The sequence below is a fragment of the Corythoichthys intestinalis genome, chromosome 10, assembly GCF_030265065.1.
Source record: "Corythoichthys intestinalis isolate RoL2023-P3 chromosome 10, ASM3026506v1, whole genome shotgun sequence".
In the NCBI taxonomy this organism is placed as follows: domain Eukaryota; kingdom Metazoa; phylum Chordata; class Actinopteri; order Syngnathiformes; family Syngnathidae; genus Corythoichthys; species Corythoichthys intestinalis.
Genome location: NC_080404.1, coordinates 48813884 through 48832834, shown reverse-complemented (window position 1 = coordinate 48832834; position 18951 = coordinate 48813884). Strand labels below are relative to the sequence as shown.

General features: G+C 38.7%; 1 protein-coding gene across 1 annotated transcript in view; it reads left to right on the top strand.

The window, feature by feature from the left end:
• Window positions 1-18951, top strand: part of golga7bb (golgin A7 family, member Bb) — a 45121-nt gene that overhangs the window by 11764 nt on the left and 14406 nt on the right. The window contains exons 2-3 of the mRNA XM_057848720.1: window positions 8812-8937; window positions 13727-13879. Of these exons, the coding sequence (XP_057704703.1) occupies window positions 8812-8937; window positions 13727-13879 (279 nt within the window). The remainder of the gene's footprint in view (window positions 1-8811; window positions 8938-13726; window positions 13880-18951) is intronic.

The following is an 18951-nucleotide window of genomic DNA, read 5'->3' as shown; positions in this document are numbered from 1 at the left end:
AAGTTTGCTGCTGATCACATGGACAAAGATAAGACCTTCTGGAGGAAAGTTCTGTGGTCAGACGAAACAAAAATCGAGCTGTTTGGCCACAATGCCCAGCAATATGTTTGGAGGAGAAAAGGTGAGGCCTTTAACCACAAGTACACCATGCCTAGCACGGTGGTGGTAGTATTATGCTGTGGGGTTGTTTTGCTACCAATAGAACTGGTGCTTTACAGACAGTAAATGGGATAATGAAGAAGGTGGTGGATTACCTTCAAATTCTTCAAGATAACCTAACGTCATCAGCCCGAAGATTGGGTCTTGGGCGCAGTTGGGTGTTCCAACAGGACAATGACCCCAAACACACATCAAAAGTGGTAACGGAATGGCTAAATCAGGCTAGAATTAAGGTTTTCGAATGGCCTTCCCAAAGTCCTGACTTAAACCCCATTGAGAACTTGTGGACAATGCTGAAGAAACAAGGCCATGTCAGAAAGCCATCAAATTTAACTGAACTGCACCAATTCTGTCAAAGATTCAACCAGAAGCTTGACAGAAGCTTGTGGATGGCTACCAAAAGCGCCTAACTGAAGTGAAAATGGCCAAGGGACATGTTACTAAATATTAGCGCTGCTGTATGTATATTTTTGACCCAGCAGATTTGATCACTTTTTTGTGTTCACCCATAATAAAGTCATAAAAGAACCAAACTTCATGAATATTTTTTGTGACAAAGAAGTATTTGTTCCAATCAATCTATCAGAGAAAAATCAGAGTTGTAGAAATAACTGGAAACTCAAGAGAGCCATGACATTATGTTCTTCACAAGTGTATGTAAACTTTTGACCACAACTGTACTTCCTGTTGATTTGGGGGTATGTTATGGGTCTCTTCATGTTTATTTTGAATTACAGAACAGAAAATGACCTGGGAATCACCCAAATGAATAGGCAGTGACTCAAACCCAACAATAAATGAGCTGTAAATGCCCTAAAATGAACAGCAAGTGACCTGTAAAATACCTGAAAATCGGACAGAATGACTGTGAATGCTCTGGTTTCGACACTGGCGCCTCCAGAAATTTTTCATAGGGGTGGCCAGATGGGGCCACTTAAATCTTAATCTTGGGGTGGCCAAAACTAAAAGCCATAATTTCAGGTTTTCATATTATATTATCGCAGTAAAAAGGTCAGGGGAAAACTATCAGAAAGACTTAAGGACACGGCTACTGATCTACTTTGGTGTATTGTGTAATATTTGATGTTACTAATGATTTAATGTGCATTGTCCATAACTGTCCAGTCAACATTTTGAGTTCCACAACAATTCTGTTTTATTGTGTTATGTATATACAGTGGGGAGAACAAGTATTTGATACACTGTCAATGGGTTTTCCCATTGGCAGTGTATCAAAGTTCTCCCCACTGCATTAGGCAAAGGGTATACATTTAACTAGGGCTGTCAAACGATTAAAATTTTTAATCGAGTTAATCACAGCTTAAAAATTAATTAATCGTAATTAATCGCAATTCAAACCATCTCTGAAATATGCCATATTTTTCTGTAAATTATTGTGGGAACGGAAAAAAGACAAGACGGATATATACATTCAACATACTGTACATAAGTACTGTATTTGTTTATTATAACAATAAATCCACAAGATGGCATTTACATAATTAACATTCTTTCTGTGAAAGTGATCCAAGGATGGAAAGACTTGTAATTCTTCTATGATAAATGTGAGTTTGTATATTGTGACTAAATATTGCCATCTAGTGTATTTGTTGAGCTTTCAGTAAATTATACTGTAGCGACTTAACTGTTCTGCCCAAATGCATGATGGGAAGTGGTGCAACCATGACTGTGTGAGGTGGCTGCAAATGCTATATCTTCTCTGCGTTAGGTACACTACAGGGTGTTAAGAAAAAGATCAACTCCTGTCATTCTTCCCCACATCGCTTCCCACAATATTTATAGTTGCTGTGGGAGAGATGACAAAGCTTTTGCCAATTAAAAGCACGGCCCCAATGAAAGCTTGTATCTACTCCACTCTGCCTCATATCTCTGTATATAAGTAAAACGGCGCCATTGTAGGCTTTTTGCGGGAATGCGGGAATGAGTCGTACCGCGAATGCGTTAATTGCGATAAATATTTTCACGTGATTAATTTTAAAAAAATAATTACTGCCCATTAATGCGATAAATTTGACATCACTACATTTAACAAAACAAAACAAATGCATTCATTTGGGATGAAATGCTGATGCTACAACAATATAACGATATACTGGCAAGCAGGGTGGCCAGTGGGGTGGCCAACCAATTTATAGGGGTGGCCGTGGCCACCCCTGGCCACCCCCTGGTGGCGCGATTGGGTTTCGAATGAACGAACGTTCCCAATCTAAATGGATTGGGCGTCAAGCACCGTCAATGCAGCCTTAGAATTAGCTGAGACGCTATTATGGAGGAAAATTTTGGTAGCATCTTGTCGGTTCATTTTTATTTATTTATTTTTTAGACATTGACACCTTTTCAAAACGATATCTCGATTCTAACACAATTGAAGAAGCTGAATGTTCAAAGCATTGAAGACTGGCTTGTGTGCAACTCGCGTCCAGTTATTTTTGGATCGTCTTACGTGATGTCAGCCAAAAAAGCACACATAATGCAAATCGGGACAAGAGCTACTGAACAGCAAAATCAAATGATGGATGATTGAACAACATCAATAAAACTATAAAAATGTCTCTTGACTCAATGTTCGGAAATATATTGTCATCTCTGTAAGATGTTTGCAATTCATGTTTTTAAGTGTATGGATGTAGGTTCCCCCCTCTGTTAAAAACCTCAACTTAATATACAACTTAAATTCTGCTTGCTCTGAACATTCATACATTTATTGCATTTAAAAATAAAGAGATCAGTAGGAATTGAGTAAACATGAACAAACTGTCTAAAAATGAGTTTGCTGAATAAGCACAAGTGTCGGTTTGCTTCCAGTGATAAATGATGCCATCGTTTGCCTCTGTGTCATGAAGTGTATCTATTATTAGAGCAACTTGTTCATTATGGTGGGCAGCAAGCTGTGTTATGTACAGACAGCCGAAGGGGGTAATTTATTTATTTAATTATTAAAGATATTTAAAGCTCAGGCAGACAGAGAAACCGCATTGCTTTGGCTGGAGTTTTTGAGCTGTTAGTGGACAAAAATAGCAGAGTTGGTCCTTTTCTGGTTGTCAGCGAAACAGAATTTAAAGCCACGAAAACCTTCATATAGTCCTCATTCAAACAGAATACAAGAACTAGAATAGGCTAACTCAACTTTTTCTTATTGTTGGTGGGAGACATGGAAAACAGACTGGAGAGGCGCCCCTTTCTACTCATAACCCACTGCCACCTAGAGCTGTCCCGACTAGTCGACATTGTCGACGTCATCGATGACGTAAATCCGTCGACGAGCACGACATCCCGTCGACGGTTAATGAAGGGTTAAAAAAATATATGCGTGGAAAGTTCAGAATGTCGGACGCTTGGTATGCAAGCGGGGAAATCGGCACAAAGCCAAAAACGCGCACCAGAGAGTCCAAAACATTGACTTATTTTTAAAGAAACAAAGGAGGGTACACTGTTGTGTCCTGTCTCTTCAATGCCAAGCTTGGCTGCACGTCGGACATGAATGATAACGACAGGAGATTGTAAGTCCATCTAACTAACTAATGACATGTTTTATTGAATTTGCTAAGCCTGTCGCGATATGCAATGATTCCATTTATCGCATGGTAAATAAAAATGAGGGCGGTCATTTTCACGGCTGTGTTTTATCGCTGCGCGCGCGTACATTTGTGCGTGCGTGCTTATGGCATATGAGACTCCAGTTCTTCTCTGTCATCAACACGCTGTAGAATTAAAGTTCAGACATACAAAATAAGAAAACACATCTATATTAAACACTATATACGTTAGCATTGCTACATTGAGGTGAATGGGAAAAAAGACGACCTACTTTAGCCGGCTATAAAACAGGCAGCCTTGTCCAAAACTTGCAGTTAAAAGGTGACACTTCAAACATGAAAAATCGCTGGTTAACAGCATTTGCAAAAGGACAAAAAATCTATTACTGACACCACATGCAATGACAAAAAGTGTTGTTTTTTTTTGTGGAATGTAAAGCATAAGTTAGCGGTTTAGGGAGCGTACTTCCGGTGAACATTTAAAAATAAAAGCATGTCATGTTCGTCATATAAATAACGATTTCTGGAGTTAATCCCACATAATTCAGATTCTACACTAAGAATACCTTTAAAATGACACCCTTTATGAAAAGTCTGATTGGCAATGAATAATTATTATAATACTATTATATATAGTACTACAGTATACTATAATATTAATGCTAGGTATTTTTTAAGAATTGTTTTAAATCATGTTGGAAAGGTGAAGTCAGTGTTCTGAATCTGTTTACATTCCATTCTTTTGCACAAGTTAATTCTATCAGCATTTGAACTCATTGTTTTTTATTTATTATTGTTATTTGTTTATTTGTTCTTTAATAAAGAATTTAAGTGTTCCAAAATGTTTTTGTGAATTGATAAGCGTCAACAAAAATTTCATTGCTAAATTAGTATTTAAAAAAATAATAATAAATTGAAAAAAATTAAAAGATTAGTCGACTGATCGTAAAAATAGTCGGCTGATTAATCGGGAGAAAATTAGTCGTTTGGGACAGCCCTACCGCCACCCCTATTTTTTTTCTGGTTAGACATAGTCGATGCTCACCATAGTATAAAGTGTATACCAGACAACGTATTTTCACTGCTAGTGAATGTCATTATTTACCCTGAAATAAGACTTACATCAACATCTTAAATTTCTAAACATCATAGTGGCAAAATTATGACAAGCAACCGCAGACTACTGGAAACTGGGTGTGGGGCCGCTTCGTAGGGGGCCTATTTTCAAAAACTTAAAATTCAATTATTTTCAAAGCCGCTAATGACCTAAAACCAAAACAGGCAGCTCCCTTAGGCATATATGAGTCTCCATGAGCAGCGGCATCAAAACGTCGATCAAAAAGTCATTCTCTATCAAAATCCCAATTCATTATTTTTTATATAAATATAACAAAACTTAAAATGGCTATAAAATTCTCAGATTTTACGCTAGATGCACAAAAATCAACAAATGCAGAGATATTTATCATCATATAAGTTTTTGTCACTATTGCCTTAGCACATCTTGTCGGCTATCTGACCCTCGTCGTTTTCAGATCGAAATATTACATAAAATACATAAAAGCCGAATTATTTTGTATAGATGCAAAATTGTCTAAATTACAAATTTTTGGGCTACTGTCAGGGTCCGCAAACGCGGAAACAAAGTTGGACCTCACAACAAACAACTGAGCGATACGTACAAAGGTTTAATAAAAATCAAAAAAAAAAACAACACGGGATCGCGGAGGGAAATAAAACGGGTCCGTGACAGAAGGTTGACGGGGATCAATATTATTAATGCGAGGGTAATCCTAGGTGAGAGGCAGAAAGCCAATAACACAACTAAAAATACACTCACAAACCTGCACAAGGTAGAAGAATACGAAACTAAAGCGGCAGACAACCAAAACCCAAGGCAGGGTCAGAATTACAAAATACAAGGCTACTCAAAAGTTCAAGACGTCGAATGGCGACCAACAAGGAAATACAGTGCCTTGCAAAAGTATTCGGCCCCCTTGAACCTTGCAACCTTTCGCCACATTTCAGGCTTCAAACATAAAGATATAAAATTTTAATTTTTTGTCAAGAATCAACAACAAGTGGGACACAATCGTGAAGTGGAACAAAATTTATTGGATAATTTAAACTTTTTCAACAAATAAAAAACTGAAAAGTGGGGCATGCAATATTATTCGGCCCCCTTGCGTTAATACTTTGTAGCGCCACCTTTTGCTCCAATTACAGCTGCAAGTCGCTTGGGGTATGTTTCTATCAGTTTTGCACATCGAGAGACTGACATTCTTGCCCATTCTTCCTTGCAAAACAGCTCGAGCTCAGTGAGGTTGGATGGAGAGTGTTTGTGAACAGCAGTCTTCAGCTCTTTCCACAGATTCTCCATTGGATTCAGGTCTGGACTTTGACTTGGCCATTCTAACACCTGGATACGTTTATTTTTGAACCATTCCATTGTAGATTTGGCTTTATGTTTTGGACCATTGTCCTGTTGGAAGATAAATCTCCGTCCCAGTCTCAGGTCTTGTGCAGATACCAACAGGTTTTCTTCCAGAATGTTCCGGTATTTGGCTGCATCCATCTTCCCGTCAATTTTAACCATCTTCCCTGTCCCTGCTGAAGAAAAGCAGGCCCAAACCATGATGCTGCCACCACCATGTTTGACAGTGGGGATGGTGTGTTCAGGGTGATGAGCTGTGTTGCTTTTACGCCAAACATATCGTTTTGCATTGTGGCCAAAAAGTTCAATTTTGGTTTCATCTGACCAGAGCACGTTCTTACACATGTTTGGTGTGTCTCCCAGGTGGCTTGTAGCAAACTTTAAACGAGACTTTTTATGGATATCTTTGAGAAATGGCTTTGTTCTTGCCACTCTTCCATAAAGGCCAGATTTGTGCAGTGTACGACTGTCCTATGGACAGACTCTCCCACCTCAGCTGTAGATCTCTGCAGTTCATCCAGAGTGATCATGGGCCTCTTGGCTGCATCTCTGATCAGTTTTCTCCTTGTTTGAGAAGAAAGTTTGGAAGGACGGCCGGGTCTTCGTAGATTTGCAGTGGTCTGATGCTCCTTCCATTTCAATATGATGGCTTGCACAGTGCTCCTTGAGATGTTTAAAGCTTGAGAAATCTTTTTGTATCCAAATCCGGCTTTAAACTTCTCCACAACAGTATCTCGGACCTGCCTGGTGTGTTCCTTGGTTTTCATAATGCTCTCTGCACTTTAAACAGAACCCTGAGACTATCACAGAGCAGGTGCATTTATACGGAGACTTGATTACACACAGGTGGATTCTATTTATCATCATCGGTCATTTAGGACAACATTGGATCATTCAGAGATCCTCACTGAACTTCTGGAGTGAGTTTGCTGCACTGAAAGTAAAGGGGCCGAATAATCTTGCACGCCCCACTTTTCAGTTTTTTATTTGTTAAAAAAGTTTAAATTATCCAATAAATGTTGTTCCACTTCACGATTGTGTCCCACTTGTTGTTGATTCTTGACAAAAAAATTAAATTTCATATCTTTGTTTGAAGCCTGAATGTGGCGAAAGATTGCGAGATTCAAGGGGGCCGAATACTTTTGCAAGGCACTGTATATCGAGATCCTTCTCGTGGATCGCCTGCGTCGTTATACAATTGTTGATGAGTAGGAATTAGCTACAGGTGCGATGTTGGGAATGCCCCCAAAGCATTCCCGACATCCCGTTCTGTAACAACACGAAATCTGACCAGCAGCAGAACGTGACAGCTATTGTGTATGAATACAAAATCTAACATGGCGGCCATCACAAAACAAAGAGCTTTTTAAGTTGAAAATTCTTGTAAATAAATGCGTAAATCCCGGAATTTCTACAAATATGAACGTATAACAGTCTAGATTTTTGGTTAAAAGCAAAAAAAAAAAAAAAAAAAAAAAAAAAACGGGCAGTTATCATTCATTACGTGTAAAAATTTCAAGCTAAAGTTTTTTTCCATTGGTTTATTTTTTTCACAACATTTCAAAGTGCATGTGTGGTTCTATTTTATCTAATAATCACCTTGAATCCTGGACCAAATCACTCTTGAGACACTCCTGCCTAGGGTTGGGCATCGTTTGAAATTGAACGATTCCGGTCCAATTCCACGTTTCGATTCCGGTTCCGAATGATTCCCGATTCCGATTCTTTTAAGAGGTAGGTTCTAAAAAAAAAAATTCAGTGTCCAAAAAAATTTCATAGTTTGTATTAAAGTCTTAACTTCTCAAAGTTTTTTTTAAATTAAATGAACTTCTCACAGGGCTAATTATAACTTGCATATAAATATCAGTCATTAAACTTGAGCCATTTTTTTCCCGCTCGGCGGTCAGGGCATCGAAACAAGGAATTGAAATTTAAAACTTCTAACGATTCCGGGAGCATCGGAGTGTTAGAACCGGTTCCCATCGATGCTCAATTCTTGATGCCCAACCCTACTCCTGCCTGCTTGCATGCACTAAAACTTTCGTCCTGTATCCACCTAAATCCGGCGTTAGAACGCAGTGTGTGTTTGAGTTCACAGTGAAACGTCTATGCAAGCAACATTACTGAATTTAAAAAACTGCAATTGTGGAGTCTCACATAGTTACCTGCTTTGCAACAGAAGGTTGTTACTGAAATAATCATCCTTCGTCATTAATTCAGTTTACAGAAGATTAAGTTGTTTTATTCAATATTATGCTGCATTTTTTTTGTCATATTCAGGTTACTCCCATTAAATTCTTATGTGAAATTTCCAGTTTATTTTGTCTTCGGTAGGTGTAACGGCCTAGTGTCCGAATGTTTTTGTTCCTCTTTGAATCACTGCTTTCCTCTCCACTTACTATCCTCTGGAGTGGAGTAATTGAGATCAACAGAGTGTGGGTTTATAGCTTTCCACTTTATTCGCTGTTGCAGTTTCTCTCAGAGCAAATGGCTGTTTGGACGTAAACCACTCAACACGCTTTCAACAGAACATAGTTGCTGTTAAGCGCAATCGGGCCAAGTGCTTGTAAAAGAGCTGAGAGGGCTGACGACGTATTTCTGAGTCAAAGCTGACAGGCAACATGGTGTAACTCAATTTTGAATGGGTTTGTCTCATTGAAGCTTCACAGCCTCCAGGAAATGAGGCGCAGTGCTTCATTGGTGATGAAGGTGTTCATACAGAGGGACTACAGCGAAGGGACCTTCTGCCGTTTCCAGACCAAGTTTCCACCTGAACTGGACAACCGGGTGAGCATGAATAGGTTTTTTGAAATATAATAAATATAACAATGGTATTGTCAGTGAAATAATTTCTACAATAGTTCAAAAGGTTTGATGTGTGCTATTCACATTATTATGAGTGGAATTCACCACACATGTTCACCAGCTTGCGTATCTGTCTGCCTGCTCACCGATAAGACCTGTCAAATCGTATTAGGCCAGCCATTTACCCGGTGCCAGAACTTACATTGGTCTGAAGAAGCAGAAAGTCAGAGTGGCTTTTTTCCACGGATTTGTCAAGCCTTCAATGGCACATCCTTGCTAGGCCAGTGCATCCAGCTCAGACATGGCAGCCTTGCAATTTCCAAAATACGTTTGCGCTGACATGAAAATCGAGAAATCGTTTAGGTTTAAAGTAGGGCTGTCAAACGATTACAAATTTTAATCGAGTTAATTACAGCTTAAAAATTACTTAATCGTAATTAATCGCAATTCAAACCATCTCTAAAGTATGCCATATTTTTCTGTAAATCATTGTTGGAATGGAAAGATAAGACACAAGACGGATATATACATACAACATACTGTCCATAAGTGCTGTATTTGTTTATTATAACAATAAATCCACAAATGGCATTATTAACATTCTTTCTGTTTAAGTGATCCACGGATAGTAAGACTTGTAGTTCATAAAAGATAAATGTTAGTTAGAAGTTATAGTAATTTTATATTAAAACTAGGGCTGTCAAACGATTAAAATTTTTAATCGAGTTAATTACAGCTTAAAAATTAATTAATCGTAATTAATCGCAATTAATCGCAATTCAAACCATCTATAAAATATGCCATATTTTTCTGTAAATCATATACAGTATATATATTCTGTAAAATAAATTGTTGGAATGGAAAGATAAGACACAAGATGGATATATACAGTGGGGAGTATTTGATACACTGCCAATGGGAAAACCCATTGGTAGTGTATCAAATACTTGTTCTCCCCACTGTACATTCAACATACGGTACATAAGGACTGTAGTGGGCATTTCACTCTACTGTCATTTAAATCTGTCTATGCTGTCCTCACTCCGAAGCGTCTACTTTTTTCCAAAGCTAGACAGCTAGTGAACGACGCCTTAATAATCAGACTTCTTCCTTTTTCATCTGATTTATTAATAAAATAGCCTCAAACCATTGTCCTCTTTAGATCGTCATAAAACTACAAAAAAAAAAAAAAAGTACACAAGCATTGCATTAGCAACAACGTTAGCTTAGCACGCTATACAGGTTCATTAAACATAAACAAAAAGCGTCTCATATAAAAAATATAACATTTCGCTTACTAACATAATATGTACATTCTTTACAACAACCATACTTACAGACAAATTTTGTCCAAGGATCATATAAGCACAACATTACAACGTAGGCGTCAGCCCAAGACGTCGTGCAGCCATATTGAACTGGCAAGAAAAAAATAAACCATGTCGCAAAGCGACCACAAGAGTTCGCTGTTACAGCACAAAAAGCCTTGCTGTAAAACTTACCAAAAGGCAGAATACTGTCTGAGCGGGACATGTGCGTTAATTGCGTCAAATATTTTAACGTGATTAATTTAAAAAATTAATTACCGCACGTTAACGCGATCATTTTGACAGCCCTAATTAAAACCCCTCTTCATATTTTCGTTTTAATAAAATTTGTACAATTTTCAATCAAAAGTAGAGTTAATATAAAAATAAGAAGAATAAAAATAACAATAATAAGAATTGACTGACCAAACTCTGAGTAATGCCAGTTCACTTTGCATTGTTGTTTAGCTGTGTGAGAATAGGGCCTCATTACTACAGACTGAAGTGCTTTTCTTTTAGTGAACATTCTTTTTTTTGAGAGATAGCAATATTTATTTTTGTTGTGCTTTCACTAAATGATACTTGTTTGTTGTGAAGGAGTTGCAGAAGCTTATGCCAATAAACGGCGCAGCCCAAAGAACGCCTGTGTCCACTCGCCTTTATAACAGATATATCTCTGTGCATATCTTACCCAAAATACAACAAGAGACACATAATTGCCACTAAAAGAAAGCAAACTTACCGAAATATGTGTGGAGCACAAAGCAACAGCATAAACGTCTCACAACTACTAATTCTCCCACTATTAGAAGGAATAACATTCGTATGGAATGGCGCTGCGCTGCCCCCAAGCGGCCGGTGGCATTCTCTTCACTATTAATGTCCATAAACGGCGTCATTGAAATCTGAGGCAATGCGAGAGCGGCTCATTCAGTGCATGCGTTAATTGCGTCAAATATTTTACCGTGATTAATTTTTAAAAAAATAATTAACGCCCGTTAACGCGATAATTTTGACAGCCCTAGTTTAAAGAAATTCTAAAAATCCATCTTGCCGCCTCGGGTGTACTTTTGGCTAAGCAAACCAAGGGACCGTCCGAAGGTGCTAGTCACATGGTCTGTTCGAAAAACAGTTTTGTAGGATTCTTTCTCATTTCATTCATTTTTGTTGTTTGTATGATTGCTTTACAACTTTTATAAAGAAGAGTTTAACAGCTAGGTCTTTTATTATAAAGGGGAAGTTCAGAACTATTGACATTAGGCTTTGTCATCAAGTTAGCAGGGGTTTAATTAGTCGGTGGAGTTGATTTCAACAAATTCTGTACAGTTTGACAGTTATTTGTTAGTTTCAGGGCTCCGGAGTGGCTAAGCTAACGCGAGTCAATGGTGCCTCATTAGTATGCCAATAAAAAAATGATATTAATGGATCTAACGTCGTCCAATAAATTCAAAATGCAGATCATTGTTCGAAATACCCATGCGACCAAAACGATGTCGCACCAAACTGCTGTAATTGATTTAATTCTGCAGGACCAAGGCCGGCCCAGCCTATACGCAGACTATGCAGCTGCTTAGGGCCACCACTAGGGGGCCCCCAATCTGGGAAGCGCATTTTATACGTTGTTAATAGAGCATCGTGAATAATGTGGCGTGCATTGCCGTTTATCTATGCAAAAATCCATTTTCTTGTCATTACAATCTGGCAACCTGGAGAGTGACGTTGAACTTGCTTTGCGATGATTGGTGCTCAAACTTGATAGGAAAATAGATGCACGAATATGTCGAAGAGAATTTATCCTTTGGAGCAGAGAAACGAAAGAAGAAGAAAATCAGAGAAGAAAAGAAACAACAGTATCAAGGTAATGGAGCATGTTGTTGAAGTTGTTGTTGTGCAAGACACTTCGACTTGAACGTTGTTGTCAGCTGAGCTTGTCAACATGTCGTACTGGTAAATGCCATTATCCGCAGTGCCCCCGCCGCCTACGCGCCGCCTAATATGGACTGCTGTCACCGTACAACATTCGGATACTCAGCAAGGGACGTCATGCCGTTGCTGTTTTTACTGCGGCGTGACAGCATCGTAAACAATGGAGGCGGACGATCACGATGTGGCATTCCTGCTCTTTTCTTTTCCACACATTTTTCTTGAGCTTTCAAACTACTTGACGTCTCAATAATATGCTTCCGTGCCCATTTGAGGTCCTCCCATCGCGGATGAGGTGGAGATTAGCGTTTTTTACAGAGCTCGTCTCCCGAGTTGTCTCCGGTCAGCCAGCTGCGGGGCTGGCCCCTCCCAACTCAATGCCAACCAAAAATGAGTAGCCTACTGTATATAATTGCTCGGGCCGGGTCGGGCTTTAATACGCGCGGGCCGAGCCGGGAGCCCGAACTAGGCTCTAATAAACAGTGGGGAGAACAAGTATTTGATACACTGCCAATGGGTTTTCCCATTGACTGTGTATCAAATACTTGTTCTCCCCACTGTAAGTATGTTCAAAAATCTTCCCTGCGCAACTCCGGATTTGGTTTCCCCATTTGTATTATTATTCTCATGTTTACCTGTAGAAGAAGCTACTTTACATTCAAAGCAATGCAGGAGGGACGAGGAACCCAAATCCGCTTCCTCACCGGAGTAACGTCACAGACAATCGCAGTTGCAATTGAGAGAGCAGAGAGATAGGACATAACATAACAATGGCTGAAGCGGAGAAAGAGGGAATGCTACTGTGCAAAAAAAAAAAAAAAAAAGCCCTGGTCTCATTCAAAGCACAAATTAAATGCAGTGATCTGTTTTAAAAAAATTTTTTTTTTAATATATATATCTGAAAGTATACTATTTTCATTTGACTTCAACCAGGAGTGACACAAGAGCCAATAAAAAGTTGTTTAATGTCTGACCGCTTGTGTTGCCTCATGATTCACGAAAAATATGCTTTGCTTTAGAATTTTAATGCATCCCAGGCTTTAATGCATCGCGATGCATTGCCGAATCGAACCGAATCGAATCGTGACCCTCTGAATCGAATCGAATCGTGGCCCTCCGAATCGTAATCGAATCGAATCATGAGGGCAGTGCCGATGCACACCTCTAGTTATTAGCAATTGTTTCTACAAAATGGATAAGCGACAAGACTTTTGTCAGGGACTGTAGAACCTGGGAACAAAATATGTGTTACATGGTGAAGCACAACTTCTGTTAGAATGTTTTCAAAATTCCACTAAATTCTTCCTTTCCGTGTACAAGCTTAACATCAGTTTTTTGTTTGTTTGATGACCATCTGTTATGATACAGAACACTATATCGCTGCCAAGTAAAGCAATTATTATCCAACCTTCACACTACAGTAAATGTCTGCATCACTTCACATTAAAATGTGCTTAAGCAGCTGCTCTCGGTCTTCGCATTCTCATTCAATTTGTTTCTTATTGCATGATGACTTGTGCACTTTTGTGCTTTGCAAGTAGATCGAGCGGAACTTGTTGGAGGAAACGGTGAAGACCCTAAACTCCTTCTATGCTGAAGCTGAAAAAATTGGTGGCCAGTCATACCTGGAGGGATGTCTGGCCTGTGCGACAGCCTACATCATCTTTCTCTGCATGGAGACACGCTACGAAAAGGTTAGAGAGCACCACAGGGCTGTTGACTGTACAGCATTTAAAAAAAAAAAAAAAAACACGTATTTGTACAAAATATTATTTCACAGCAGTCACTGGCCACCTGCCGAAGTTAGGAATACTAGTTTGCCTTCTTTTGACTGAATTGCGTGCTTGAATGCACTCCCGCACTTGGAGGTCACAGTTGTTTGCACCCGCATGCGTCAAAGACACAGCAGCTACATTCTGATGGCGTGATAGCTTAATAGACCTCGCTATGGGGTGCACGCACACACCTGCGTGCAACTGAGCAAAGCACAGCACGCCACACAACGTCCGTCCCGACAAAGGCCAGGTGATGATAGGATAGTTGCATGTGAAGTCTTTGATCACCTGCTGCTGTTACAGGGTCAAATTGGAGCTGCGCAAAGCCCCAGCATGCCTCGATGAGCCAATCTCTACTACCCACATCAATCATCTACGTGGTTTTGTCACTTTTTATCAACATTTCCTTATCAACAGAAGGCACTGGGCGCAGCACCAAGTTGTTTATGGCTGTTTTTAAGCCATGCAGAAAGGCTCAGGTCCAGGCTCCTTTCATGCCTTTTGTCTGCTTGTTGAGGAGATGCTATCGGCCTCACTGGAGAGTGACTTTATTGACTCGTTGACAAAATGAAGCCGACTGAACGATGATGACAACAAGTGTAGCCACCCAAGTGGATCTTTGATAAGAAGCCACACGCACCAGGGAAAGCGTGAGCAGAATCAGAGGAACGCCCGGATGCTTGTGGTGTACCCCCTCAATGGACACTGATTGCTATGAACATGTTGTGTTATGCAGTTTTGGATTCATATACAAATAATATGCCAAAGTATTATTCTGCCCTGTGTTGGGTTGTACAATATTAATAGGAGACATTTTATGTTTTAAAGGCAACCTTGGACTTAGACTTGTAGGCTCTAATGAGCCAAAATTGTTCTCTTTCACTAATAACTACCGTATGTTATTAGAAACACATACATTATTGCCATTGATTTAAAAATCTATAATATTTAGTACAGTATTTTTCAGACTATAAGTCGCACCTGAGAATAAGTCACACCAGCCATAAAATGCCCAACGAAGACGAAAAAAACTAGGGCTGTCAAAATTATCGTGTTGACGGGCGGTAATTAATTTTTTAAATTAATCACGTTAAAATATTTGACGCATTTAACGCACATGCCCCGCTCAAACAGATTAAAATGACAGCACAGTGTCATGTCCACTGGTTACTTGTGTTTTTGGGTGTTTTGTCGCCCTCTGCTGGCGCTTGGGTTCGACTGATTTTATGGGTTTCAGCACCATGACCATTGTGTAATTATTGACGAGCTACTAGTTTATCTTTTGGTTGAAATTTTTACAAATCTTATTAAAACTAAAACATTAAGAAGGGTTTTAAAATCAAATTTCTATAACTTGTACTAACATTTATCTTTTAAGAACTACAAGTCTTTCTATCCATGGATCGCTTTAACAGAACGTTAATAATGTTAATGCCATCTTGTTGATTTATTGTTATAATAAACAAATACAGTACTTATTAGGGTTGTTCCGATCATGTTTTTTTGCTCCCGATCCGATCCCGATCGTTTTAGTTTGAGTATCTGCTGATGCCGATATTTCCCGATCCGATTGCTTTTTTTTTTTTTTTGCTCCCGATTCAATTCCACTTCCAATTAATTTTTCCCGATCATATACATTTTGGCGATGCATTAAGAAAAAAATCAATAAAACTCGGACGAATATATACATTCAACATACAGTTGTTGAGCTTTCAGTAAATTATACTGTAGCCTTTTTAACTGTTGTGCCAACTGCATGATGGGAAGTGCACCCATGACTGTGCGTAGTGGTACCAATTGGTATATCTTCTCTGCATTGGGAAATATAATAGGGTGTTAAGAAAAAGATCAAATACTACCTTTCTGCCCCATATTGCTTCCCACGCTATTTCTAATCATAGGGAGAGGGATTGTAAAGCTTTAGCCAAGTAATACAAGGCTCTAAAGGCTGCCAAAATTCACTCTACTCATTTTACGCTGCCTTTACGCTCTATATATAGGAAAAATGGCGCCATGACAGATTGAACGCGACAATGCGTGAGTGGGTCATGCTGTGCATGCGTTAATTACGTTAAATATTTTAACGTGATAAATTTTATAAAAAATTAATTACTGCCGCTAACGGGATAAATTTGATAACCCTACCTTATGCCTAAACTGAAGACTCTGTATGAGTGAAACATATTATGTCAGTAACATTAAATACAATTAGAAAACGATTTAATTAAAAAAATATATATATATATATATTTAAAAAAGGCATGTCCGATATTTTTTTGCCGATTCCGATACTTTGAAAATGACGTGATCTGACCCGATCGATCGGCATCTCTAGTTCTTATGTACAGTATGTTGAATGTACATATCCGTCTTGTGTCTTATCTTTCCATTCCAACAATAATTTACAGAAAAATATGGCATATTTTATAGATGGTTTGAATTGCGATTAATTACGATTAATTAATTTTTAAGCTGTGATTAACTCGATTAGAAATTTTAATCATTTGACAGCCCTATAAAAAACTTATAAATCACACAGGAGTATTAGTCGCATTTTTGGGGGAAATTTACTTGATAAAATCCAACACAACAAACAGATATGTCATCTTGAAAGGCAATTTAAAATAAAAATACAATAGAGAACAACATGCTGAATAAGTGTACAGTATGATAATGTTACATGATGCATGGACAACGAAATGCGAACGTAGCCGGTACGTTAACGTAACATAGCTATTAAGAGTTATTCAGATAACTATACCATAAAGAACATGCTAATAAGTTTACCAAGCCATCAGTGTCACTCCAAAACACCTAAATAACATGTGAAATGATATAATAATGTGTTAATAATTTCAAACATAAGTCGCTCCAGAGTATAAGTCGCACCCCCAGCCAAACTATGAAAAAAAACTGCGACTTACAGTCTGAAAAATACGGTACATGTTTTGACCAACGCAGGGCAACGTTTTACGCGGACAATGCACGTTGGGGGTGATGACGCGGTTGGGCTGGACTGGGAGAATAGCTGTGCTAGTTCCCCATGTCGTACCTGCATCCAGTTCCAGCTCATCAGCAGTGTCTTTAGATCGATCCTAGGCAGCTTGCCAAGAAATTGACTTACTGCCATTTGACAGTTTGTATATCCCTTCATTGCGAGTTGCATCATTGCCTTGTTTTTTTTTCCCGTTTGTCTACCTCTCACCATTTTCCCTCAGTTTTTTTTTATTCACATGAATGTACGACCTGTCAACTGTCCTATCTACTTTTGACAGGCCAGAAAAAAAAAAAAAAAAAACGGTCGCACTTCAACGAACAAGCAGTAGGATTTGTCCTTCTATATCAACAGAATTGCGTCAAATTTTAGAATTAAGAAAGCCAGTCAGGGTTTTTAGAAATATGTTGTAACTCAGTGCTTCTCAATTATTTTATGTTATGCCCCTCACAGGAAGACGTAAACGTTTCGCGCGCCCCCCAACTCTCTGCCGCCACTATAAATATACTGTAGTATCATTTGTATATAAAATTCTTATGATTATAAGTACACCTCTGAATAACATTGTCTTCTTTATAATATTAAAAGAAAAAAGTAATATAGATCAACTTACAATAAGGTGTAAAAAAAAAAAAAAAAAGAAGAAAAAAAAAAAAACACATCCATACTGTAAAAATACACTCGATACATTTTTTAACGGTTTGATACTGAAAATTAAAATTTAATAAAATCAATAAATAATAATAAATTCAAATTGATCAGCAACATTAACTCATTAGGATAATATGTCAAACAATTAGACCGAAAAAACAAAAATTAATAGAACAGAAACGACAGTGTCATTGGACGGAGGGGCAATTTTTACTTTTGCAGCAGGCAGTATCAGCTCCTTTGCTATGGTGTGGGGTTTTTTTTGCACTGAGCAACTAGGTATGCCACCTTATATGATGCTGACAGTGCTTGCTGGTTTACTTATGTAACACTGACTAAGCGGGAGGACTGTTGGTAATATCCAGCGCGTTTTCGCAGAAAAAAATCATTCCTGCTGTCCGCTGTGAACATTTTTAGACAAAGTAAATAGACTGGTCTTTCCTCGACCCCCACTGTACTAAAAGTCAAAGCCAAATGCAACACTCGCTTCGTCATATTTATCTTATATCTCCGGTGCTCTTTGTTGTGTGCTCTTGTTGGTTCAGAAATACTGCGCACACTCTGAAAATGAGAGCGTCACTGCCACCCACTGAGTGGATGTGCAATTACACTTTAATCTAGTACAGCAAAAAAGTATGTTCCCCATGGTCACATGCGCCACCCTCAGCATTGCTCTGCGCCCCCCTGGGGTGGGGTCCTCCCCACTATTTGAGAAATATTGTTGTAACTGAACATTTTTCCATATACCTCTTGGGTTTCCACATCTTTTGCAAGTTTACACACAGGAAAGAAAAAAAGCACTTCAAATTTATGGCTTAAGAATTTAATTCTTCCATATCAGGATCATTATTCTGTCATCCTGTGTTGCCAAAGACAGAAAGAAGCGTTTATGACTTCAGTTTGGTCTCTGCGTTGGCTTTGCGGGGTCACTGCACACGTAGACAGCTGAGCCTGCAGCTGTGGAAGGCCTTTGCTATCTCCGAGGAGTTTTGTCAGTATTGCAGCAAAGCCTCTGTGGCTTAAATCTCTCTTGATGGAACACTGGTACGACCTTTAGGTAACTCAAGACAGCTATTTTTACTCAGGCTCCTCCAAACTGTGAATTTACACAAGAATGTAATTGTTTTGTACAACAGAGCTCAAACATGAGAGCAGTATGTTAAATTCATTAAGTAATAGCTTGTTGGCAGATAGTTGGAGGGAGCTGCCCAACTACTCATCCAGTGTGTAATTAAACCACCAAGTAATTTTGCTCAGTTCTATTTCTGAAAACGTTTCAGTAAGCGAGCCCTTCTGCTCTTCCAACACACTGTTATTTAACATTAAGAAAATTAACATAATAGCT